Source organism: Paramacrobiotus metropolitanus, unplaced genomic scaffold (assembly GCF_019649055.1).
Source record: "Paramacrobiotus metropolitanus isolate TYO unplaced genomic scaffold, Prichtersi_v1.0 Parri_scaffold0000004, whole genome shotgun sequence".
In the NCBI taxonomy this organism is placed as follows: Eukaryota; Metazoa; Tardigrada; class Eutardigrada; order Parachela; family Macrobiotidae; genus Paramacrobiotus; species Paramacrobiotus metropolitanus.
In genome coordinates this window covers 685246-710329 of record NW_026570224.1, presented here as the reverse complement: position 1 = coordinate 710329, position 25084 = coordinate 685246, and the positions used below count along the sequence as shown (strand labels likewise).

At 41.1% G+C, this 25084-nt stretch overlaps 5 protein-coding genes across 6 annotated transcripts; 2 read left to right on the top strand and 3 right to left on the bottom strand.

Moving 5' to 3' along the window:
- Positions 1 to 688: 688 nt before the first annotated feature.
- Positions 689 to 8254, top strand: LOC129602659 (VWFA and cache domain-containing protein 1-like). Its single transcript, XM_055501743.1, has 12 exons — positions 689 to 1183; positions 1379 to 1659; positions 1829 to 2162; positions 2239 to 2389; positions 2665 to 2812; positions 2880 to 3215; positions 3404 to 3838; positions 3973 to 4410; positions 4625 to 5753; positions 5947 to 7088; positions 7154 to 7417; positions 7775 to 8254. The coding sequence occupies exons 1-10, from the start codon at positions 1072 to 1074 to the stop codon at positions 6576 to 6578; spliced, it is 3996 nt and encodes a 1331-aa protein (XP_055357718.1). The 5' UTR covers positions 689 to 1071; the 3' UTR covers positions 6579 to 7088; positions 7154 to 7417; positions 7775 to 8254.
- LOC129602660 (ATP-dependent DNA helicase DDX11-like) lies at positions 7585 to 13253 on the bottom strand. Its single transcript, XM_055501744.1, has 20 exons — positions 12890 to 13253; positions 12663 to 12757; positions 12563 to 12591; positions 12326 to 12468; positions 11939 to 12124; positions 11653 to 11760; positions 11382 to 11579; positions 11224 to 11319; positions 10703 to 10997; positions 10505 to 10620; positions 10409 to 10445; positions 10232 to 10333; positions 9951 to 10063; positions 9558 to 9734; positions 9335 to 9487; positions 9190 to 9258; positions 8951 to 9127; positions 8807 to 8885; positions 8538 to 8692; positions 7585 to 8454 (listed from the first exon to the last, which is right to left on the bottom strand). The coding sequence occupies exons 1-20, from the start codon at positions 13022 to 13024 to the stop codon at positions 8425 to 8427; spliced, it is 2493 nt and encodes an 830-aa protein (XP_055357719.1). The 5' UTR covers positions 13025 to 13253; the 3' UTR covers positions 7585 to 8424.
- Positions 13254 to 13808: 555 nt separating this feature from the next.
- Positions 13809 to 16008, bottom strand: LOC129602656 (activator of 90 kDa heat shock protein ATPase homolog 1-like). Its single transcript, XM_055501739.1, has 5 exons — positions 15542 to 16008; positions 15026 to 15219; positions 14743 to 14949; positions 14330 to 14640; positions 13809 to 14199 (listed from the first exon to the last, which is right to left on the bottom strand). Exons 1-5 carry the CDS (start codon positions 15619 to 15621, stop codon positions 13975 to 13977), a joined length of 1017 nt encoding a protein of 338 aa, XP_055357714.1. The 5' UTR covers positions 15622 to 16008; the 3' UTR covers positions 13809 to 13974.
- A 283-nt stretch (positions 16009 to 16291) lies between these two features.
- Positions 16292 to 18428, top strand: LOC129602287 (gamma-aminobutyric acid receptor-associated protein-like). Its single transcript, XM_055501287.1, has 4 exons — positions 16292 to 16474; positions 16666 to 16875; positions 17348 to 17443; positions 17920 to 18428. Exons 2-4 carry the CDS (start codon positions 16669 to 16671, stop codon positions 17968 to 17970), a joined length of 354 nt encoding a protein of 117 aa, XP_055357262.1. The 5' UTR covers positions 16292 to 16474; positions 16666 to 16668; the 3' UTR covers positions 17971 to 18428.
- A 2116-nt stretch (positions 18429 to 20544) lies between these two features.
- Positions 20545 to 23664, bottom strand: LOC129602270 (ubiquitin domain-containing protein UBFD1-like). Of its 2 annotated transcripts, none has more exons than XM_055501269.1 (6): positions 23459 to 23664; positions 23240 to 23333; positions 22771 to 23009; positions 22278 to 22683; positions 22163 to 22205; positions 20545 to 21947 (listed from the first exon to the last, which is right to left on the bottom strand). In XM_055501269.1, the coding sequence occupies exons 2-6, from the start codon at positions 23316 to 23318 to the stop codon at positions 21872 to 21874; spliced, it is 843 nt and encodes a 280-aa protein (XP_055357244.1). In that variant the 5' UTR covers positions 23319 to 23333; positions 23459 to 23664; the 3' UTR covers positions 20545 to 21871. The 2 variants fall into 2 exon arrangements, with proteins under 2 accessions (XP_055357244.1, XP_055357253.1); XM_055501278.1 differs by having other exon boundaries at positions 23240 to 23330.
- Between the last annotated feature and the right edge of the window lie 1420 nt (positions 23665 to 25084).

Here is a 25084-nt window from a genome sequence, read left to right as displayed (position 1 = left end):
ATTAGTTGTCATTGCAGTATTAAGCTTCGCAATCAGTCTCAAAATGGTCATCTCTTACCGAACTAATATCCTTTCTGCATGGGTTACTGGTCGTGTGTAGTTTCCGGTTAACATTGTACATTGTTTCCGGTTAACGTTGTATTAGCCACGACAAAGGTCCTATTCCAGAAACCGGTCCACTGGACAGCGTAGGTCTGAACGCCTTATGAACTACGTACAATATCGTACAATATATCGGCAGCATCGGAGCGAAAAGTACAAATGTTAGATTACATCCAGGCTCCAGCAAATCAACTTATACTGCAGAAAATCTTTGTTGAAGCAACTTGGTAGTATTAGTAAAACGAATGCAATCGATATTGGATGTGCGGATGAAAGTACAGGGAACGAAGTATATTGTACAGTACGTATGTATGCATGCATCTTAATTTGCAAAATTGACTGTAACTGTAACAGGCTGCATAACAAGTGTAAGAGACGCTGTGGGTGGTCACTGGCCAGTTGATCGGGCTGCATGGCGAATGTATGGGAGCTAGGCAGACTGCAGCGCTACACGTACTGGACTCAGCGACGGGCCCCGTGGGATTTCCAACAAGCTTGTCTGTCTTTGCTTTGACGGCAAAATGAGCAAACCGTTCTTCCCGATAGATGGAGTACTCGTAGAAGCTGACGTGAGAATTCCACTGACTGTCAGGAGCGCTGCATTTGCTAAAGAGTTGCTGTTTTTGTTTATTTTCTTTATTTGGCTTAGGTTTTCATCATGCAGATTGCTGCTAAAAATATCTATCGGTTTTTTTTTTCTGTGGAAATATGTTTCAACGCGATACGCGACACTATCACCTTGAACCGTGCAATAAACGTGGATGCCTAAATGAGTCAACAGGACACTGGTCTTCTGGGATACTATACATGTTGCTCGTTCTATCTTCTTCCACAGATGGTCAATGGTTTATTACATATCATTTTGCAGATATGTTGTGTCCATTTCGATTGTGAAAATCAAATTTATCGTATTGACAGACTACCGTAGTGCTAGCAGCGGCGCAACCTGTCGAGGCTGTAGTGGCTGAAATGGATCTGACTCATGTTATCCTTATATTGTTTGGGATTCTTTCGTGCTGCGGTTTCCTGCAAAGCCCAAAACTGCAAAAAGAAGCCGTAGCAGATAGCAAAATAACCGGAGGTAGAGGAAACAAATTACATTGAAGATGTTTAAATTCTGTGTGACTGGCAAGGAGGATGCAGACACATACAGACGATACTTTTACAGTACTTAATTAATCCATTAGACTTATTTATATCATGCATATGGTTCAGCCCTGTTTAAGTCATCTCTGGGCATGTCACAAAGCTGTTCAGAAACAATATTATTTTGCAGACTCGAATCCATATCATGGGAATTATGCCGCGAAACCCCATATGCCGCAGTTTCCGCCACCAACAGGCGTTTCCGAAAGTGGACTAAATGAATGGCAGATGACTGAGCATATTGTGGACATGGGGCAGGAATTGTTGGATAACCAGCTAACATCCTCTATCGTTGATTCAACGCCAGCATCGGACGTAATCGCTGACTTCCGAGTTGTAAAGGAATCTCGAAAAATTGCATCAGCGCTAAGGAAAACTGCCAATGTGGAAATTGGCGTGGCTAATATGCAGGTAAGTACATACCGTGTATTTCATAAAGCCCGCTATCAATTAACTAAACGAAACGTCCAGAACCAGGCTGTCGAAAAGCTTAAGCATTGCTTGGCATTTTTTGTGCATATTAAACAACGATAATGAAAATTTTTTCGTTAACGGCAAGCTCACAGCGGTATTCTTGCAGACTTTGTATGATTCCGTTCCATTCACAATGACTGATCCCGATGAGTCCAGTGTGTTGTCCTTTCTCGTGGCGGATGTCAAAGGAAAGCTGAATTCTTCGGTGGATTATCTGAAAATGTCTCTGGCGGAAAGACATTCTTCAGAATGGCCATTTTCTGGAACGTTTGATCGTCTGCGTATAAAAAACGATGTGGCAAAAAGTCGACTGTATGGTCGGTCCATTTATTTGTGCTATGATTATTCAGTCGCGCAGGTGCAGTTTTGCACTGTAACGTGGCTTATTAATGGTTCGGGGAGCGAAACGTTGCGAGAGATGATGTCAAATGTTACTTACAGTAGGTGTTTTCCGCCGAGCTGGGATGAGTAAAGTTTCTGGTAAAGTATAGTTTAAAAAGAATTTGTTTGTTGCAGACTTGTTGGACGTATGGGTGGGTTATAAGGGTTCGAGATCTCGTTACTCGTCCATCGTTTTGTCTTCAAGTTACGGAAAGGAATCTGCAGCACGAATCATGGAGGAACAATTACTGCCACCGGAAAGCGTGAACCGCTTTGCTCGCCGATGGTACTATGGCGCTTTTTCATTTGATTACATTTCTTCAATAGCTAATGCTAGCGACCGCAGAACATAGCGCAGACAATGGGTTTAGTTCTCTGATTTATCGGTATATATCTAAAAACATTTTTGTCCGATCTACCCGATAGGAAAATTTTTATATTCTGTAATTTGTCCAGAACAAGCGAGGTACGGCTTGCGAGTTGCGTTCGCAATCTACAACAATTACTAATTAAGTATGTTGAATTAAGTGTGCAATGAAAAAAATACTGGATGTTCCATAGGGCTGCACTTAGAGAAGCATCGGCAGACAACGGAAGGATTCGCAGCTACATTTTGATATTAGATTTCAATGGCGTGGGACAAGCGGAGTTCAGTATTATGAAGAATACGGTCTATGCATTGCTGCGTACATTCCATGTTCAGGATGAGGTACGTTGATCGTTAAGAGTTTTCTGGGAATACAAACTGCCTTAAACAGTTTTCATTGTCTCCACAGGTTTTGTTGGTTACTGCTGGCACAATAACATGCGACATACGGGCTGCTGGATGTCGCGGTTCACCAGCACTATTTTTGGATGAAAACTCGAGGGAGGCATTTGATTATCTGGACAGACTGACATTTCGTCCAGAATACTCACAGAAGAGAAATTCAACATTATTCTGCAACAAAAACAACACGTTTCTAAAGGATTTGCCTGTTATTGTCTACCTGACCACCCTTAAAAATTTTGGACCTGGATTTGACCTGAAACAATTTTTGCTTGCATTGGCGCTTCCACAAATACACCGTGAGGTCCACATTGGCATCGTCTCTAACTCGCCACCAACTTCTGTAAGTGTGCCATCCCTCGATCGAGAAACAGGCGGTTTTTGACTGCTCCTGGCTGTTTTTAATTACTCGTCACTCTGCCGTAGCACTTATATCCATAGATAGTATTACGATTTTTATAAGTTATACTGTTGTTTTTTATACTGCAGACATAATACACTTTACACGTAATCACATCCGCATTTCTGTAGGACCCTGGAATGGCACAGCTTACCGGTCTTGGCGAGGTCACAACGACTTATCTCAACTCTATCAGTTTTCCTATGGCCCTTTTCGCTCGCATCTTTTCGCTGGATACAGTACTACTACCTTACGAATTGTCTCACATATCTGATATTTCCTCGGAAGGTACCGCGAAATCTCTCAGCCATTACGTCACTTCGGTGAATGTCTTTAAAACCTTCGTTTTGAACGACACCACCACCGCAACCATTGGGATGGGGGCAGATTTTGCTATCGATTATATTTTTGAACAATGTCTATATCATCGGATGGCACTATCAGCTGGAAATTCTTACTGCTTTGTGATAAATGTGAACGGTTATGCCATCGTCCATCCGGAACTGGATAGGCGAACAGGTGCCATACCATTAGTTGACCTTTTGGAGAATTTCGCCGGATTTCAAGTGAGCTTCGGCTTGGTTTTGTAAACTCTGAAAATTATTCTTTTTCGGTTTAGCCCAAATCTATTATTCGCAGTCCATCTGATTGCTCGAGTGAGAGTTTATTCATAGTGTGGATTGTCGAAATTTTGTTTTAGGACGTTAAAGCTGCTATGCTTGCAACTGAGAGAGCCGAATTGATGACGCCTTCCGGTCGGTTCTACTTATGGCAGCGTGTGTCCGGAACCCCTTTTATAATTTGCATCGTACGATCTGGTCATAAAACGCGAATTCAGACCATAGAAACTGACACGTGGGTTCTGGACAACTCTTCGCCCAATCTCACGTACCATCGGGCTGATTTAGCGCAGACACCTGGTCAACGTTTGTGTTTTTATGATAATCAGCTTGCAAGAGCTGATACTTGTGGCTTATTTCTCTCTGCGAATGCCTTCCTTAACCCCTACAGCCATTTGAAGATTCCCGAGTCCAAATCCGACATCGAAATTTTTATGACATTTTTGACAAGACAGTCGGATGCACCAGCTGGGAATTTAAGTTCCATCATAAACAAGCTGTTACCTGTGAAATCTGAGGTATACTAGGCAGTATTTTTGGATAAGCGCAATGTTTAACTGCGTTTCTTTAACTGCGCACAAACGGCCGTTTTGATTTGCGATATTTTGATACGGTGCACTGCAACCAACGGCTTCCACTTAATATGCTTGAAAGTAATTAATAACCAAGTTTAAATGTAATTGTGGCAGCAGTCTGAAACAATGAAACATTTTTATTATTATAATTATGTAGGCAAAATTATTACGCAAAATGTGTGGAGCATGGATGGACATTTTTCATACCAGCCTGCTAAACGGCAACATAACTCGTCGCTTTGCTGCCACCATGGACGGGGTTCTGGTATCTTTTCCAGCCGTCTTGTTGGATGGGGCGTACAATCCCGCTGAACAAGAATGGTTTCGCGAAGCCGTTCGCTTTCCCGGTTGGATTGTGCTGGCTCCTCCCGTTCTCCGACAGAGTGGTCCACCTGTTACCATTCTTAGCAGATCCATTCACGAAGCGAAACATACAGCCATGCATACACCATCTGACCCAGTCGCCATGGTCATTGGTGCGGAATTAACCGTGCACTACCTGCATTCCCTACTACTGGACATCGTACCAGGGTGTGGTCAAACTGGAGTACGTTGTTTCCTACTTGACATTAATGGATACGTGATTACTCACCCGAGACTGAATGCGGTAGCCTTTGAAAAGGGTCCGTTGGAGCGGTTCCATGTCGCTCATGTTGAACCGATTGTGGCCACGGAGTTGTTCAGTGGAAATAATCCGGTGTTGCAGAAGAAAGTTTGTCAGGATGGATCCCGAAAAACATGGGAAAGGTATTACGAAGGGAATTTGACATACTACGGGCCCCATGTCTCAAGCAAACCTTGCTCAACGTTCGCTGCCGCTTTGGTACCTGGCACAAATGTGTACCTCGTGATTGTTAATGGGAATTGTTCACGGGATGAACGGGCGTTCTGTCCATGTAGTGTGGTTGACCGGTCGTGCTTGAACTGCCGGCGTATGGAGGTCAACGAATGTGAGTGTCCCTGCCGCTGTGGCATGCCGCAGCAGGGAATGTGCGCCGCGCACAATTTTGGTTTCCATCATGAAAATATCTCATTGTGTCCCAAAAGAGTGGATGATATCAAGTTGAGGAGCCTGGATGAATTAGCAATCACGACTGTTCCACGGTGCAGTCAGCTGGCATGCACTGCCAGGAAGTCCAAGACCGCGTGTTTAAAGGATACGGTATGCGATTGGTGTCCGTATGAGAAGCGCAATGGAAACACAGGTTGGTTCTGTTCCTTTCATGGCCGGTGTGCTAGTGGACCCGGTGAACTTGCAGCAGAGGACGATGACGAAGACCATCGGGGTAAATTACTCATAAATATTAGTACGCACTTGAAACAATTGCTGAAAACGTGTATAATCGTGAGTAGAACAACAAAATGCGCAATCAGTACGACGCACGCTGCTTTTTTCAAATTATGCTTCTTGACCAACGGTTACCGTTGGTACAAAACTATGTTAAAATATACCGACTTATTGACGTTTCGTGCTTTAAGGTGACGATCGGAAAATTATGGTGCTGGAAAAAAGTTCCGCCATTGTCCCATTGACCTGCGGTATTCTGGGATGCTTTGGTTGTGTTTTTGTCCTTACTATATGCTGCCGCTACTACCGCCGTGTTGAACTCGTTATTCCGGCGCTGGCCGCCAATGATCCCGAGAATTTTAAGGTGACGTATCTGGACAACGACGAAGAGTGTCCGAACGCGGCACTTTTGGAAAACATGGGCCCTCCCAATGGATACGGTGCTGCAGGTGTTGACATGGACAATATTATCTCAGCGTACCAAATTAATCCGGGTTATCGACCACCGGCCAACCGGATGCCGCCAGAAAGCAGTGACCACGGGTATTCCACTGCGACCAACAGCCAGGAGGATGCCCAATCGCAGTGGATGCAAACGATAGCGCCCAGTGAAAACGGAGACTTGGTTATCGGAGCAGCTGTTTGTTCGATAAGGAAGCCGTCCGTCAACCACGATCGGGATTTTCCTGGAAAAGACCGGCTGAGCTATAGTACTGGAGTCCGTGCAGAAAGCAATACGACGACTGAATCCGTCTGCGCTGGTTTCGAAAGGAATGGGTCGGCATACAAAGTAATTACTGTTGCAGATGTACATACGCACTAGTTTTACTCGCTCCTGATGCTGCAGTATTATTGCTTGTTTGATATCTCATATTTGTTCAGATTTTTTGTAGTTGTTATTAATTTTATTTATAGTCGAATCGATGGTTGTTTGGATGACTCACGCTTTTGTATTTTTTTTTGTTTTTGGATTTTGCAGAATGTTGCTTATACGCTTATTACAATGCATATCTGTACACACTGTATGCAACTATGCATATGCTTGTATGGTCCTCAGAAAATTAAGTATTATTTTCTTAGTAAGCTGAAATTACATTGTATTGAATTGAAAACGGTGAGCACTAGTACAGCACATCTGATATTAATGAACCGACATTCTGTCTGGCCACACACTTATGGTTTATAAGTGTTACGAGTTTCTTCGGACTTGGCTGATCGGTACGCCGAAGTTTTTTGGAAGTACAGACGGAATTTCCTGGGGGATAATTTGGCGCACTGACAACAAATCATTTCACGCTAACAGGGCTCTGATCCGGATATACGATGCGTCTTGGTACTATTAAATTATGAGTAACTGGAGTTAGGTTATTGCTCAACTAACGGAAAAACTGGTTATAGACAAGCAAAAAACGATTTCTGCACTTCCTCCCCAACCGAGGCAGTCCTATCGCACACTCGTTGTCAGTAACTTCTATATAATTAAAGACCAAGGCATGTGTTTCAGTGTTTGAACCGGGTAAAGGTAACCGGCGAGGCTTTCTGATTTTTTTACATTCAGATAATTGTGGATGCTATTACCAAACTCCACCACGCTGTGAAAAATGCTGCCCAAATCCCTGATGTTAGCTCTCACGTTATCTCTGGTAGTCATCGGTTATGCAAGTAAGAGCAAGGACTTGATGTTAACAATAAATGTCGCTAATTGATGTGTTTCTTTTCGTTCAAAATAAGTAAATCAACACGCGCGTATCGCATGATTGATCAAAAGTTTTTTGTTCAACTCGTACCAAAAACGATTATTGTACGTCCTTAACGTACAGAATACCGTAATCAAGTTAATTCACTCTGTAGTCAGTCCACTGATCGCGAAATAATTACCAGCTGTTTTGTTGGTCATGTTAGAACGACGCAGACGGAAACACCCCACAGAACTGGAGTAAACTACGTGAAACTAATTAAAAAGTTGAAAGTATAAATTATGATAATACATACAGGCAGAGTTTGTAACTCTTTTCGCAGACTGCCAGGGCATATGGAAGCGTGGAACGGTAGGCAATTTGATCGTTTACACCGGATGGAATTGCAAAATTGTATCGCTGGACGACGCGCCCGGAGTATGCGAAAAGAAGAATAAAAATGTCAAAGGTGCAGGCGCGGATAAGCCGGTTATGGGGGAATTTTTTAAATTTGGACCAAACTGTTGCACAATCATTGGCAAGCGGACTTAAAAAATCCTGTTTGAAGCAGTATTACATCTTCCACCTCTAGAAAAAACACTCATCCAGTTTTCGTAAAGATGGTGCTATTTTTGATTGCTCATTTACTCGGGTTACTAGTAACCGAAATGGCCTTTCTGTTACAACATGCTGGCTTATCTCTTCCACCCAACATCAAGAAAATAGTGGATATACTGATAAATAATACTCGTAACTGATTAAAAATCTAAAAGTGGTGGCATTACACGTTGTACCGTAAAATCCCTACCAAGTTGAGATTGTACAACGGCTCCAGGACGCAGAACACTGGAGCGTGTTACGAAGGAAAGTAGCGACTGAACAATTAGTTTTTTACCATGAAAACCGAATTACATAGAAACGACATACTCGTACACGAGATTCAACTTCAGACATGAGTCGTGGCCATCGTGGAACATGTATGAAACCGCTGCTTTAAATCTTTGTCTGCAAACGCCCAAAAAACTAAAAAGAAAATATTAATTAATTAGGCTAACAGCTGGGCAAAATGCTTTAGAAACAATGTAAGATGGCCAATGAATACATACTCGTTTTATTTCCGCAAACGCTTCCGAGAATTGATCAGCTGTCTTCAGCTGCCCACCGATCCATTTTGGTAGTGCACGGGATACGTTAGGATGTCCATACCTCGAGTCCACCAAAAGGATTACGGCATAATCATTCTTATGGCGGATGGCGCGGCCTATTACAAAAACAGTTTACAGGTGGAAAAAAAACTATAAGCAGCAACGGGAAAGAATATTACAGAGTACATCAGTCAAGGAAAAATATCGCTGCAAAAAAATTTACTCAATACCAATTGATTGATTAACGGCCTTCATGCAAAGATTTTCATAATGCATTTCACCCGGCAGAGCTCCGGAAACCGATTTGACCTGTCCAAAGTTCGACACCAAGTGCTCGCAACAGCAACCGCAGGCATAACCAAAGCACAGTGTACCAGTTTTCGATTGAGGAAGTCCATTTTCTCTTGGAGTTCCACGGAAAATCGATTAGGATACGGCATGCCCACCATCATAACGCACCGGCCTAATTCATCACTGAAATTAATGCCCTCGCTGAGTTTCCCGCCTACGACAGCAAAAAGTGCCGCTCCAGTCCGATTTTCCGATGGATTCTCAAAAGAAAAACCTTTTGTACATAACAGCAAACGTTCAGTAGACCAATCAAACCATATACCGAAATACATTTAGCGTAGGCTTCGAGCACCGATTCCACATCGGCTGACCGCTTTGGTTCGCGAAAAATCTGTAACGGGAATGTAAATTAGCCAATTTCGGAAACGAATGTCAAAACCTCATCCTATCCGGTAGCAAATACTGACCTTCTTCTTTTTTTCGACATTCCGCAAAAGCTCACTATTTTTCACCAGAATTTGAAACATTCTTTCTTCACAATCATACGATGGAAAAAAGCATACAATCCCACCCGGAATGATAGTGGAGACATTCAGTAAAAGGCGCAGAAACTGCAACACCTATCCCAACCAAATTTATAACTTACAATTGTTAGTTAAGTAGTGCGACTACAGTACACTCAACAGGTACCATTCCTTCGTCCCCTCGATTCTGATAACTGAAATGGAACTGAGTTCCAGCTGGTCCTTTGCGTAACACGATTGGCAGCACCCTGTCCGGTCCAATAACATGGCCACAAGAAAATTTGTGGATGCGCGACGGCAGAACACCGGCTAATAAGAGTAGCTGATCCTCATAATCTGACATCTGCGTAGACACCAACATGATTTTTACAACAAAATAACACGAAAAACCTTTTCCTAATGTTAATAAAGTATTCGCCTGGGCAATACTCAGCCTCTGAGAAATACGTTTTAATAAGATCGAGGTTAATACAAACTTTTACCATGAAAAGACACAATATAGAGACCGATAAAAATTATTTTACTGTCGGCGGGGATTTAAGAGAATGAGATTGTTTACCGGCTGCATGGTTCCTCCGGCTAATATCACAGATCGGGCTTGGGCAAACACATCTCTGACGAAAGCAGCTGGGTTCAACAACATGAATTTTGCTCTTTTCGAGCCGGACGATTCTACAACAAAAATTCCCTAAGCCATTTGAAGTTTCGATACAATCCATCATTCTGTATAATTTAATTTAAGTCACGGTATCCCAAATCTATATACTCTGTACTTCATCAGCTACCCTGTGCTAACTAATGAGCAGAGGAGAATGCCAAAGGGTAACAACAAGTCGATACCGTAAAACAGGAAAACGCGACTGTCTGCCGGTATGGTGGTCAGCATGTCAAGAAACGATTCAATAAACATGAAAGAACTGGAAGATGATGCGGAATCCTCTCCTATTAAAAAGCATTCTGCGCTGTGAAAACAGGGAAATTTTTTTTCTGTTTTAGCTAACGAGCGAAGTCGCCTACCAGTTGACTCCGGATATCTTTCGGCAAATCCCATAAGCTAAATTAAGGTATACATTAATATAATACACATGCGACTGCAAGCTGCGGTGTTACTACCTTTCTTGCAATCAGGCTTCGGTCGCAGTAATTCAGAAGATCTCGGAGGTTAATGCTTTCTAGTCCGCACAGGATCAAAAACTGGTCGGTATTCATTACAGCCGTTTTGACATTTTCTGGAAATAATTAAGCCGTGCTGATGCCACATCAGAGACAGGAACATGTCAAATTTAAACATTATTGCAATGCTGTGATTACCACTGCCAGGGTTTCTTTTCCATATATTCTGAAGTTTTTCCAGAACGAACAACAGTTGTCGTATATTCAACAAGTTCATGGCCGACAAACGCGACTTATACCGATCATGATATTGTTGGAGTTGATTCAGAGCTTTTCGAATATGCGCTTCCGTAATCTCGCAGGAATACATTCCGGCTATTGATTCCAAGATATTATGGGCTTCGTCGATAATTACCACCTGATCGAGCAAGGAAATGCCGCTGGCTTCTCTCGTGGCTTTATGAAACAAAATATTATAAGGAAGAGCAACAACCTGCAAAAATTCCGAATGCATAACTGAGTTCTCTTGAATTCTTTCAAAGGTATAAACATTTCCAGTAGTCTCCATTACAGTACCAGACAACCATATTAATACAGATTTCTAAAGCTTTACGAAGAATTTCGAAATCCAGCCCAACGACTTTTCAAGTATCGACATACGGTGAAAACAATTTGCGACACTAATTTTACCATAGCCGCATAGCGCATCGCAAACTTACCTCTGCATCTGGAACAGCCAACCGGCTCCCGTAATACGGACAAGCTAATTCGCGAATTCCGGCTTTCGTCAAATCTTCGATATCCTTGATTTCGTCCTAGGCAATAATTCCAGTCAACAGTTTACCACTATATCACACCATTAACACAGACAGCCTACCAAAATCTGATTGCTAAGATTTTCAAAGAGATCTTTGGAAAAGTACGGGCAACTGCTCTCTGACTCCGGATTTCGTTTAGAGCGCTTTTTGGTCCCATCTTCACACTTTTTCTTGGATCCTTTCTGAAGCTCTATGCATCTTTCGTTGATCATGTGTACACTCTTCAGCTTTTGCACCGGTTCAAAAATGCATAAATTCTAATAAAATTCGATGTTTTTCGGTCTAGTCGTCGCAACGGAAAAGGTTTAGGTAGTTTGCATGTTTACTAACTTGACGCGAAGCCAGCGCAGCGACACGGGTTACAGATCCAAAAGGACTTCTTTTCAACTCGCTGATGAACTGTGTCACCTGAGAGTGTGTTCTTGTGGCATAATAAATCTGAAACGATAAGCAGGCGGAATCGTTTTCGAATGTTTATAACATTATAACAATCATAAATAATAAACCGATAAAAATGGGAGAACACAAGAAAGTGAAACTAATTTTAAAAATTCTTCGTAACGCAAAATATCAGTCAAAAAAGGTATCCTAAATCGCTTTGTCATATGTTGCCTACTTTCTGCACATGGATCACGGTCTGCTCTTCGTCTATCTTAAAACCATCACCAAATTTATCCTCCAACTGGAAATCTTCTACCAGTAGATCTTTGTCAGACTGATCAGCCTCGCCTCCATTCTGGCATTCTTTCAACACACTTTCTATCGAATCCAGACTTTCCTGAAGGGCGTCTGATTCTTTCTCCTACCGCAAAAATTAACAATGCACACACAACAAACCTCTCTCGCAAACAGAATATGTTACGAAGTAAAGTGCGTCGTTACAAATGTCTGTCGTTCTTAAATTTCAAATTACTGCTGCTTAAAATCAAAAATCCCAGAAGCCACCCCCGAAAATCCCAAGCAAGAGTTCGTTAAGGATGTATTTAATTTTCATAATTCATACCTTCGTTTTCTTCTGTAAAAACAACTGATCACGCCTTTTCTTCCAATGTAATTCACGCTTAAGCAGACCTTCGAGCGTGACTCGCTGAGATCGACAACTCTCTTTTTCTTTGGAGCACTCATAATCCGCCGCCAACCAATTATCTGTAATCCGCAAGACTCCGTGCAGTAGAGCAGATGTGCGAGTATAAAACCAAGACTCAACTAACCACAAGTGCGGAGCAAAGACAACACATACCTGCTTTCGCGTTGGCAGCAAGAAGTTTCCTAAAGCAGTTTCTTGCTAACCATTTGGCATTTTCATATAAGCATTAAAAAAAAGAGTAAAATGAGCATACTCTTGGCTGAGGACATTTCGCAAACGTGTCTCAATCCCGATTTTGTACTCCTTCAGCCACGTAAGGGCTCCACAAATGATACTAAGGGATTTCCCCTGGAAAAGTAAAAAACCCGCAAGGCTGTGAATTTCGTTTTCATGGTTTACCCGCTCTCACCGATAAAAAGAAATTCTTCAGTCGACTTTTAAAACAGATAATTACTGCACTACGTGTTACAGCTGACTTACAGTGCCCGTAGGACTCTCAAACAACCCAATCTTGCGCTCCTCGATGGTCGTAAAAATATCTCGCATGAAGGCATCTTGGATAGCGTACGGCTCGAATGGAAAGCTAAACTTTTCGGGAGGCTCCAACTTATCCATACTATGAACTATTGCTAACTGCAAACTGTCCAACCACCAGCCAGTTCCACGGCAAATGCGTAACGAATGCAAAAGTTCAAAACTGTTTTCGCAGCAGGATACAATGCAATCAAGATTCCTGATTACAGAATCTGGCAGAAATGCTATATGTATAAATTCGCGGGCTTATACCATGCGGTAAGCTTACAACACAGAAATGTTTGAGGAATTTGTGGTAAACTCCGTAAAATTGTTTGAATCCATTCCAAAATGGTCCTGATCTTGGAGTTCCCATATCCATGTGCGCAAACTACAAAGCAAGCCGCCAGATACTTATAACACACGACCCAGTGCGGCTGGCAGCCCATTACGAATCTGTTGAAGTAAAACATTTTAACATACCGTATAACGAAATTCGAGCTGGAATCCGTTCCACTTTGTGTCATTTCTTAACGTCTAAGTTTCAGTATGAAATATCCCACAAAAGTTCAAAACTACAGTTTTTTTTCGCTCCTCGTACAGGACTTTGGCGGGATTTGGACGATTTTAATTTTAACTTGTAGGTAGTGGAGACGTACTGCACGTTGCACCGCTTGCACGTACATGCATTTGTGCGGACCTGCTGGACTGTTCCAGTGAACATATTGATTCTGCACGATTTCGTAGAAATTGCAACACCAATATTAAAACTATTCCAGTTCTGGGATTCATTAATGTTAAACAGTAAATACCAACCGCATCAGAGTGAAGTGTTCTAATATGCAATGTAAACTCATGCAGCCAACAACGGTAGTTTGTTCATAACTCAATATAAAACTTTTGTTGTAAATACGATATCGTGAACTGCGAAGTGATTTTATAACATAACATTTCAATTCAAACAGGCAAATGCAACAGCGAACTGGAAACGACTAAAAATTCCATGATCAAACGCTGTGTCAAGAGAAATATCAAAACATTTGAGAAGTATTTCAGGTCAACAAAGCCCCGAAACCGAAAGTAGCCCTGAGACTATCCCAGTAATAATTTTTCCAACCTTCTTTGGTGCGGACGAAATCGTTCGACGGAATACCGGTTTGCCTAAGCTGCACAGTTGTGCCACTGTCGTTCTGCTTGATATTAATCGTAACTATCGAAAAATGAGCATCCGGCCACGATCTGAATCGCCACGTCTGAACAACCTTTTCATTTTTAACCTAAAAATGTGAAAAAAAGCCTCTTAGAAAACAGACCAAGCAAAAGGATGCTTCGACGGGAAGCAGCTTTCTACATGCCAATTTGCGTTGAAAACAGGGCGAAAACGGTTTTAAGATGCACAACTCTTACGAGATCAATATTTTCCCCGGTCACGTGTCCATTGAACAAACTGAATTTTCCACCTTTGTCTGGCTCAAAAATTCCTCCCGACGAACGCGTAAATGCGAAAACCATTTCAGGCACAGTTAACGCTTTGTACATGTCATCCGCAGTGCAGTGGAATTCTTCAGTTAATTCCAAATCTTCTGTAGAAATTTTAACACCGACCGGCTTCTTGCACTCATCTCCTCCCGCTTTGGCTACCACTGAGCTGGCAACAACCGGCGCAGAGTTGGGCTTTTCGGTTCCTTTCGTAGGGAGAATCACGTCTTTACTGTATTCTACAAAAAAGGATGCATAATATATACATAAATACTATATCCATACATCAAAGTCGAAACCTCAAGACAGAAAAACGGGAAGATACGGTGACACACCCATACCTTCTCGCAGTTCTTTCAAGTAAAGCTCCAGCTTCTTTTTTATCAATGGTGTTCCTTTGGTTTTCATCATCAACTTCAGCTGCTCATCGGCGGTCGAAGAACCCTTCACAGATATTTCCACATCGACTTCCTTTACCGAATACTCCTCACTGAAATTCGGAATTTTAACTTTCCCTTCGTGGGCAGAATCTTTCCCCGCAACGTTTCCTGTTCGCATCCGCACGTGTCAGACCGGCTCTTGTCAAGAAAAATTCCAGACACAACAGCAGCTGCTTCGACTTACCTTTCCATTCCAGTTCTAGCTGCCATTCGTAAAACACTATCAGCTTCGATTTGCGGTTGTTGAGGTACGCTTCTCCAGTCATTTCAGAGACTGATGTTATTTCGCAGCGACCGGTTTTCTCGTCGTCAATTACCAGTTTGTCGAACAACTCTTTCATACGCTGTTTGCTCCATTCCGTTGCGTTTTTCTCGGTCCTAGAAAATTTATTTTTCATTAGTTAGATACTTTTTGTCGTCGCTAAGACGAGCTGTAAAACTTCGCAATATTTAAATTTTAAAGTATCCTCCAGCAGTTCGAGCCACCATCGCAAGGTACTTCCCCCTTGTCACCTTGTGTAACAGTTTCTTGCTGGCTGCATCGGACCATACGAAGCGATACAAGTAACAAGCCGTTTAAAACCGCTTAGTCTCCTTTCTTAGTTCATCGAGGTTCCTCAATTTATGACTATGTGGAATCCACAATGACATAAATAGGCAGTAACGCCCGTAACGGTGTCATTCATGTTCCAATTCTTACCAGTGCCAGTTGTTAACGTTTGTGGCGTCCGGTCTCTCTTCCACAATCCAACGCGGATCACCCTCACCCCACTTCGCCATAGTTATCACAACTCAAATCACAAAGATAGAGTAGAAAATTATCCTCACAACGTCGTCGTCACTCTGACAGTATGTTTTAATATCTCAAAAACTGGATCGCCGATCGACAATCGCCAAACCTGACAAATGACAATCATAAAAATATAAAATCTTCACTGAGTTCACTCGAAGTCGGAAAATGAAAATTTCAAATCTTGGAGTTCTCAACTCTCAAGGCAAGGCAAGCGAATTTTTGTAAATTTTCGAAGTTTTTGTCCCAGGACCGGTTTTAACTTTTATACTAAGTTATTCAGAGCAAACAGTAAGTACGGCTCTAAAGCCTCTAATTAATTTTAAAAATTTTATTCAAATTATTTTAAGTTTTGAAGTAAAAAATGTGAAAAAGAACTTCGGACTTGTATTGCACCCCTGCACACTGCGCAGCTGCGATTTTTCTGGAAAATGAACACTGCACGGCGCGGCTCACAGGCGCATATGCACATGCTCTAAGGCGCAGCTGTTCCTGGGGGAGATTCTTTTCTATTGGCACACAAATGATCATGTCTTTCGCTAACATTTGATTGTGAAATAAAAATTTGGCTTACTGGGGCGTTACTTTATTACTGATCCGCTTGCCTGATCATCGAAGTCATCTGACCACTTTCGCCCCAGCAACAACACGCTTTCGATGTTGTCATTTTTCCTTTTTTCTTTCGTAGTTCTGGCACAGTCATATAATCCTGTCACTACCGATCATAAACGATATTAAAATCCAATACTAATAGTTTAAAAGTAATACGTTTTCGCAACAGTGCTAAAAAATCCCTAAAAATATTCCCTTTGCTTTTTGAAGTATTTCCCACTTTGTTTACAGGTGAGTAGACAAAGAGACGAAATTTAAGTCGCAGCAGCCACCGTATTCTTTTTCCGAAAGTACAGTATCTTATTGAACTTTAATTGCTTGTTGTGATAAATCGTACAACATGTATTTTATAATTAAGTATATTAAATTCTCGAGTTTGCTAGAATTTGTCAAGTTCTGTAATTATTCTATATCTTTGATAGAGAATGCGCTGGCAGTACAAGGAAAATCATTCATTTGAAAAGCGAAAGGCTGAAGCGGAAAAGATGCGCAGAAAATATCCTGATCGAATCCCTGTGATCGTCGAAAAATCTCCCAAAGCGCGATTTGCGGACCTCGAAAAGTCAAAGTTCCTAGTTCCTAGTGATTTAACCGTGGGACAATTTTACTTCCTTGTGCGCAAGCGCATCCAGGTAGGAATCGGGTAGCACTGTAAAAAATAATCGTTTATTAGTATCAAGTACTTACAACATTGCTCAGCGCTTTCCCTCGTAAATCAGCCTCCTGGTTACGATTTACTGTACGGATGGCCATAGACAGTAGCATGTTATTACAGGGAAGAAAATGTTTAAGGGTTCAACCACTAGCAACTCTCGTTTTTTACGTGTTGGTAGTGATGTTTTATTTGGTTTGGTGTTTTATTAATATTAGTGTTAGCTACCGCCGTTGTTTTTTTGCGTCAGAAGTGTTTTTGATTTTTTCGTAGTACCATACTAATAATTTTTGTGCTGTATCATTGTATGTAAGTGTGACTGTCCGCAGTAATTTGTGGAAGTACTTGTTATGAGTGGCCGACGTTCCAAAAATTTAACACTGATCGTGCATTTAAGTATTTTTCAAATGTTGTACTAGTACGTACGTTGTGAAGTAGTTTTCGTTTTGCAGCTCCGACCGGAAGAAGCTCTCTTCTTCTTCGTGAATAATGTGATACCACCGAGCTCTGCCACAATGGGTTCCTTGTATGAGGAACACCATGATGAGGTAAGCATAAAGAGACTGATGAATTTATGTTCATTAGGATTGTTATTGTTATTTAATGTTTCTTTCGATTCTTATTTGAGCTTTGCCTTTTCTTAAAGTTGATGTTGCTGCTGTTTTTCCATGAATTGAACGACAACAGTCTTGATTAATGCTCGTTAAAATTTAACTGCACTGGCAAGTATTGTAAGACCATTCGCTTCAAAGCTTGATTGACAGTTTTATTCATAAGGTAATCATAACTTGCTGAACGTTTGGATTACGTAATTGCAGCACTGCATAAACTTTCGCATAACATCTTATTAACGACCAACCGTTTAAACGGTGTTCTGACTTATATACATTCATCCGGACTGCTCAACAGCGCAACGCTGTGAATACTTCTATGCGATAACGTTTGCTAGCTTACACAGGATTCGTAGTTTCTGTGATGTAACTAATTTTTGTGATCAGTCATCAGTGGTTGCCATGTTTTTTAGGATGGCTTTCTGTACATCGCTGTATCAGACGAATCTGTATATGGACATTAACATCTGCATTGGACGTGACTGTATCACCACGATTCTCGGATACGTTGAAATGAGTTGTTGATGAACGTACATCTGCAAGTTCGAATGGAACTCGGGATTTACTACAAAGATGTTAAAGTAACTTCACTTTGTTTGGTGGTATGCCTAATCGCTATTTGGCTTGCAGCATTTCCACTAATTGTAAGAAATGTAATATTGGTGGCTTTTGGTTAAAGGTCGCAGTGGATTTTTAGTTTTTACGTTTCATTATTAAGCGATTAAACAGTAGAAATGCTTAATCTCGTACAGCTTTTTTTGTGCGTAGTTTACGCGGATATTTTAATTTGGAAACTCGCTTCTCAAAGTTGTCAGGTTTACATGCGGCGCATTTGGCATGAGCATTCGGGAGCATGAATCGGTAAATGTTTTGTTATTGCACCAGAGTTGTTACGAGGATTATAATAATTGCGTTGATATGGTATTTTCGAGAGTGCTAAAGTAACAGTACAAATAATTGTAGTAAGTATTTTTAGAAATACTTCAGATATTAATAGCACGCCATTTTATTAAAGAAATTTTGGATATTGTAGCTTAAACTTTATGTGCTTTAATTACTTTTCAGTTAGTGTTGCTGGTGTTGCTTCTTTAATATATTACTACAGTATCTGCATTTATTATTTACCCTCTCAAATTTCGATATTTTCTTTAAGTTCATTATGATTAGGCAGGATTATTTTTGGTCACCACTACGTTCACCCTCACAGCCTTTCACTCGGTTGACGACCTTCTCACTACTTTTCACTAACAATCAGTTCACTTTTCACTCTTCTATAATACGTAATACGAGTAATATAATACGTAATGACGTATCTGTTTCGCACTCGCCAGTAAACATTAACGAATTAAAGGCACTGCCGGAAAATGTTGTGCACACTGCACAGAATAAAAAGTATTGTCAGAACTTACTGAACGGAGTGAAGGGTGGTACGAAAGGTTGTGAACGAAGTTATTCACCACCGAACGAAGTTTATCTGATCACCTTATTTGTTTATTGTAATTCTAGTTGTATCCATGCTGTTAGAATTCAATTAGTTTGGTTTTAAGAATACTCGTACTTCTACAGATGAAGTTCGAAGTGTGTTGACTACTGGATTATTACTAGTAAGAAAAATCATGCGAGTTTGTCTTTTTACATTTCGCACTTCGTTAACTCAACGTCCAGTTAAATCAAAATAATAAAACAGCGAAAATTTAGTTACTTCAACAGTTTTATTACTACTATCTACATTTCTGGTTTCTCACTTTCAGTAAATCGAAACATAATCGTCCAGCATACTGTAATATCTGAAGAATCTGTACGAGTACTGTACAGTGTATGTACACGGCTCGCTTTCGCTATCAAAAAACCTTCTTACGTGAACGATGTCACAGTTAAGAGTCATAAACAATAAGAAGTACACTGTGGTACACCGGACCACAGGCCCGAAATCAGTAATGTCATTATTAACGCTTGTCGAGCTCGCTCGCGATCATTTGTTGCCGCTTGTGGATGCCGGGGCAAGTGATCATGGTCAGCCTGGGTGATGTCCAGACGACGCACTGAAGGGCGGTCGCCGGTCACCAGGTGTATGATACGAGCCGCGCCGGACACCCTTTAATCACCATAAATGAACAAATTCACAGAATCAATGGCAAATGAACACAGAATCAAGGAAGAATAACGAAAAAACAAGCATCCGCTATGCGGGTATACGGTAAGACGCATCTGCTGTGCGTATGAACATGAGAAGTTTGAGGACGCATCTGCTGTGCGTATGTCGTATAAATATGAGGACGCATCTGCTGTACGTATGAACATGATGATAACGCATCTGCTGTGCGTGAAAAGCAGCGGGAGGGAGGGCTGCATTTTTCTGGTCGCGAAATAATGAGTTTGTGAATGACAACATGTCCGTGGAGCACGCTGAAGGAGCTTCCGGTGTTGCTAGACACACTCGCTCGCTCTGCGTTAATCTCATTTAACGCTTGGGCGTTAAATGCTATTAACGCTTGTCGAGCTCGCTCGCGATCATTTGTTGCCGCTTGTGGATGCCGGGGCAAGTGATCATGGTCAGCCTGGGTGATGTCCAGACGACGCACTGAAGGGCGGTCGCCGGTCACCAGGTGTATGATACGAGCCGCGCCGGACACCCCAAACCGACAGGCAGCCCCAACCGCGCGCGGAAGACAGAGAGAACAGGGAAAGAAAAGCGAAACAGATCTGCAATACGGCATACAGGAATGTAGTCGAAAGTTACAGGAAATTGCGAAATTAAACAGATGAAGAGACTAAAACTCAGTGGAAAGGAATGGAAAGAGGTTGGGCACAAACAGTGTGCAGAAAAATTTCAGCTGATGTGGGGCAGTGAGGAATGGGCGACAGGAAATGGTTTTCGCATTGCGGAGGGTTGCACGGAATGGTAGGAACCGCAATATACAGCAGTAGAATGGCCAAAGGCTACGGGACATGGCGTGGCAGCGCGTTGGTTTTGAAATCCCAGGTGGTGTAATGTGATCCCGAAATCGCATGTAAAAACATGCAAAACAAATGCGAATGATCTGCCTGCACTGGCTACATATTATTGCAGTACGAATAATGATCATGAGAGATCACGTACAACTTACAAGTACTAATTGCATTATAATATTGTTACAAATTAGCGTTATGCAAGCAAACAAACATTAATTATTATTATGATAAGAACTGAGTACGTATGCAAAGTTGAAAACCTTATGTATATATAATTTAATAATTATACTTAATGTTCAGAAATATTCGGTTAATTAGACAATCTTAAACCTCATGGTATCGAACTTTGATAATATTAATTTTTAGCAAGCTGTGCGAAGAGAACTGTGATAGTTATCAGGTACAATAGTTTTCGGGTGATTTGTTTAGAAACTGTGTAAATAGTACAGTTTCAACTTATGGTACTCGTATAAATTAATACGGAAACAGTACGGTGAAATAATTAATTAGGTACGTGCCCAACTGTCAGTAAAGGCAATATTTTGTCAAGTTAATATTAAGCAGTTTTTATGCTAAGTAAGGTATTAGAAACTCCAGACATTTTATTACAGAATACCAAAAATTTTTTCATAATGTGTACAAACGCTTGGTATAATACGCTTGGTATAATACTTGGTATACTGTCAGAACATTATGTACAGAAAGTCGTGAGTTGGGTTTCGATCCAAGTAATCGCAGATAAGGACTTAGTATTAATCAGCTGATAAATCAAACTGAGAAAATATTTCCTTGATCGCATCCACATATTGTATGGTATTAGAAACTCCAGACATTTTATTACAGAATACCAAAAATTTTTTCATAATGTGTACAAACGCTTGGTATAATGTTCTGATATGGTCGCGGGAGACGGTGGTGCTGGATCCACGGCATCTGCGCCATCCTGGTTCGCAGTTTCTCGGCTACGGTGTGATGTTAAGCGAAACGGAATTTTCAGTAGGCTGTGAGATGGGCGTGGCAAGGTACAAGCGTCCGTCGAGCAGGAATACAGAATTCGACCTTTTCTTGATTCTAAGGCATTTGGAAGACCATCTGCTGTGCGGGTGATAAGCGACGGGTGGGATGTACACAAAAGTTTCTGCGTTCACGAAAAGCTTTTTTTCTGCATTTTTTTCTGGTCGCGAAATAATGAGTTTGTGAATGACAACATGTCCGTGGAGCACGCTGAAGGGAGCTTCCGGTGTTGCCTAGACACACTCGCTCGCTCTGCGTTAATCTCATTTAACGCTTGGGCGTTAAATGCTATTAACCTTTTTCCAATCATTTTGAACTCAAACTATACTGTCAGAACATTATTAACAGAAAGTCGTGAGTTGGGTTTCGATCCAAGTAATCGCAGATAAGGACTTAGTATTAATCAGCTGATAAATCAAACTGAGAAAATATTTCCTTGATCGCATCCACATATTGTGCAGGAACCCAGTACAACCTATCAATAAAAGATAAGCACACATAGTCAACAAAGAAAAAAAATTCAGCGCAAAGCCATTTTACGACATGATAGTCAAAAAGAACGTACTGTCTAATTGCTAATATGTCAGTAAGTAAATGAAGCGATGTCGAAAACTTCAGAATCGACACACTTCCACTCCTACTCTGGGCAAAATTAACGATAGATTTTAATACCGTTTACTTCTTTCTTACCAATAACGGGAAGCTTCCGTTGGACCCATTTGCAGAGCAAGCACTGTGAAACAAACAAAGCAAGCGAATTAAACAGCTGAAAATACTTTGCTTAAACCATTAAGTTAATTCGTACAGTGATACTCTTCATGTCCAACGATGGGTTCACTTATCACATTTCGAATAGATCCAATCTGCACTTTTTCTGTTCTCTCTTTGGTGCCAATCCATACTTGATCCATCTCCAACTTGAAAGTCAACCGTACCGAACTGCCTCGTTTGTTAAGCATTCCTGATAGGGGAAATGGTGGCAACGCTTCGCGTTCGTTCAGAATTCCCGGCATCACATCGGACGGCATTCCTTTATCGATCACTTTTCGGTGCATGGTCTGCTCGCAAAGTTTCTCGGGCTTGTCGCTACTCTGCTGCAAGGCGTTGAGCGTCGACAGATCTGGCTTCGATTGGACATTACTGATTTCCTTCTCAGACGAGCCGACCATCATAAATTTCGATCCATTCTTGGCACCAAGTTCTTCTATCGTCTACGATTTATCAAACGTGGTCAAAACTGTTCACATGACATTCGAGAAACAGGACTTTCATTCGCAGCAGAAATCAAGATAAACTACCTTATCGTCTGGACAAGGGCCTTTACTCCACATTAATTTCTGCTTATCGGCAGGAATTCCGGTTAGGACGGCCAACATCTCCTTTAGGTTTTTGACGGTCTGATCCAGAGCAATGGTTACGCTCATCAGCTGTTTATTATGAGTAACTTTCAGTTCGACCGTGCTGGCTGTAGATACAGGATCTTCCCCTTGGAGGTTTTCGGGATCTATTCCCGTTGGCAATCCCATGGCATGTAATACTGTTAATTTTAAAAAGGAAGATCAACGAACCACGAACAATGTGGGGCTCCAAATAAACAACTTCAGGCTACTGATGGTGAGTTACAACAGCATCGTGCAGCGATTTACAGTAGCGTAGCCTTTCAGAATTTAGAGTTGCAACAATAATAACATTAACATCATCGTAAATTCGTAATTTACTGTAATGCATCATACTGATCATAGTGCTAACGTGACAACCAGCCAATACCTGCTTTTTCCGCTCCACTACGGTTTTCGGCGATCTGGTCCCCACTCACCTCCTGGTGAGCCGCACCATTAGAATCCATTACGATGAAAAGCTACTAAAAGATAAGAATAATGTTGGGCAAGACTCTGAAGTTAAGTATTGTACAAGCATTTGTTCATTAAAAACATTCATCGCCATCCTAAAATTTTTATCAGCTTACGCTTACGGCTTACTGCTTACCAGTTTCCAACAATCTCCAGCCCGGATATTATTTGTGTATTGACAGTATTGTCATCCACCAAATAATCACAAGATCACTGGAAGGTTGCTCATTTCAGCTGTTTGGGTTCGTGGGTTCTTTCATTATTGTACGAAATACAAGTACAGTACACAAGTTAATAGTTAATACAACATTCCAGTTAAAACAATAAAATGAAACACCAAAACCAAAAATGACTCGGAAGTCGAAGCGTATTTTAATCTGACTACCTCGGGACCTGATCGCATCACCGTCCGCAGGCGGTAGTTTGTTGTATTCTGTTCTACATGACGGACCGCCAGGCGGGCCTGTTGAATGATTTTTTAGACAGGCCTGGAACTGGAAGTCCAACTTCAAAGGCTCCACAGTTCTTTTCAATCAGTGAAATTTAAAAATCCAAACGAAGATCAACTTCAAAACTTACAGAGATGCGGATAAGGACATGCGACTGCACTGCCAATGCGTTGAGCGCGCTGGTGTTCGTTGCGACGTCGGCCAAGTGCAGTGGGGGTGACGTCGACAAGGCATACTACCTCCAGATGTCGCAACACCGGCAGTAGCTTTACTGTGTTTAACTATGCAGTTTGCAGTCTCATAACTTATTTCTGATTTTTTAATCGAAAATAATTAATTTTTAATATCTTTGTCATTTGAGGTAACAATAAGTCGATAATTCCAACTACTGCTAAATTCAGTAAATTGCTAATGCTGTTCACTATGCACTTGTACATCAAAGTTTAATTCTACGCTGCTGTTGATTTCAATAGTTCACTTTGAAAATTTGTCGATTTGATTTTGTATTCATAAATTTTGTAAAATCTTAAAAATATTACAATAATTAGTGCACATTCAGAGCCCGCACTGTACTTTCGATCGTACTATGCTAAATTATTCAAACAAAACTTTTGCTGTTGTTTAGAGTGCTTATGAACCAGGTTATAATGCTGAGGTCTAACAATCAATACTCACGCATGCAGTAAGTTAATAGTGAATTTCTCGTTATATAATTACAGTTTACGTATGTTACAGATTTTGAGAATTAAAAAAAATTGCATTTTACAGGTATTGGAGCTGATTGCACTGTAATTAAACACTTACAGATCATACAATAATGATAAATAAGTATAAGCACTTGTGCGCTACGATAACCTTTTTTTTCTCGTATATACACCAAAACATTTGGAGGGACGGCAAACAGACCGTTCGTTTAAGGCATGAATTTATCATTTATGGCAGACCAAAGTAAAATGTAAAATTAAAAATACTCGTGTAAAAAAATACACAACGGCAATGAGTCATTAGTTCGTATTTAGTCCTAGTCGTGCGGCATTGTTGTGCACCACGGTGTCTCCAAATGCCGATAATTACTGTCCACCACAAAAGAATTCATAACTTTTCTGAAAATAATCATTTAGCGCATAGTGCTGGTGTGCTTGTGACTCCTGTTAACGGTTAACCAGAATCATAATTTTATCCTGCGGCTATTTATAACTTTTTTATTCAAAATTAAATGTGTTGCTGTTGCAGTATTAATTTTTATCTCACTTGCGTTATATTACGCAGATATACTAACACCACATCTGGTATTATATGTGTAACATTATATG

What these genes read in the sequence shown, in the direction of transcription:
- LOC129602659 (XM_055501743.1), top strand. Translation starts at nt 1,072, where the DNA reads ATGGATCTGACTCATGTTATCCTTATATTGTTTGGGATTCTTTCGTGC. An exon ending in TTGGCGTGGCTAATATGCAG is followed by an intron (nt 1,660 to 1,828) that starts GTAAGTACATAC and finishes GTATTCTTGCAG; the next exon opens with ACTTTGTATGATTCCGTTCC. An exon ending in AACCGCTTTGCTCGCCGATG is followed by an intron (nt 2,390 to 2,664) that starts GTACTATGGCGC and finishes GATGTTCCATAG; the next exon opens with GGCTGCACTTAGAGAAGCAT.
- LOC129602270 (XM_055501269.1), bottom strand. Translation starts at nt 23,318, where the DNA reads ATGGATTCTAATGGTGCGGCTCACCAGGAGGTGAGTGGGGACCAGATC. An exon ending in TAGTGGAGCGGAAAAAGCAG is followed by an intron (nt 23,010 to 23,239) that starts GTATTGGCTGGT and finishes TAAAATTAACAG; the next exon opens with TATTACATGCCATGGGATTG. An exon ending in GCCCTTGTCCAGACGATAAG is followed by an intron (nt 22,684 to 22,770) that starts GTAGTTTATCTT and finishes GATAAATCGTAG; the next exon opens with ACGATAGAAGAACTTGGTGC.
- LOC129602287 (XM_055501287.1), top strand. Translation starts at nt 16,669, where the DNA reads ATGCGCTGGCAGTACAAGGAAAATCATTCATTTGAAAAGCGAAAGGCT. An exon ending in TTGTGCGCAAGCGCATCCAG is followed by an intron (nt 16,876 to 17,347) that starts GTAGGAATCGGG and finishes TTCGTTTTGCAG; the next exon opens with CTCCGACCGGAAGAAGCTCT. An exon ending in ATGAGGAACACCATGATGAG is followed by an intron (nt 17,444 to 17,919) that starts GTAAGCATAAAG and finishes CATGTTTTTTAG; the next exon opens with GATGGCTTTCTGTACATCGC.
- LOC129602660 (XM_055501744.1), bottom strand. Translation starts at nt 13,024, where the DNA reads ATGGATAAGTTGGAGCCTCCCGAAAAGTTTAGCTTTCCATTCGAGCCG. An exon ending in TTTTACAGAAGAAAACGAAG is followed by an intron (nt 12,125 to 12,325) that starts GTATGAATTATG and finishes TTTTTGCGGTAG; the next exon opens with GAGAAAGAATCAGACGCCCT. An exon ending in ATCTTAGCAATCAGATTTTG is followed by an intron (nt 11,320 to 11,381) that starts GTAGGCTGTCTG and finishes ATTATTGCCTAG; the next exon opens with GACGAAATCAAGGATATCGA.
- LOC129602656 (XM_055501739.1), bottom strand. Translation starts at nt 15,621, where the DNA reads ATGGCGAAGTGGGGTGAGGGTGATCCGCGTTGGATTGTGGAAGAGAGA. An exon ending in CTTGAAAGAACTGCGAGAAG is followed by an intron (nt 14,641 to 14,742) that starts GTATGGGTGTGT and finishes CCTTTTTTGTAG; the next exon opens with AATACAGTAAAGACGTGATT. An exon ending in CCGGGGAAAATATTGATCTC is followed by an intron (nt 14,200 to 14,329) that starts GTAAGAGTTGTG and finishes TCACATTTTTAG; the next exon opens with GTTAAAAATGAAAAGGTTGT.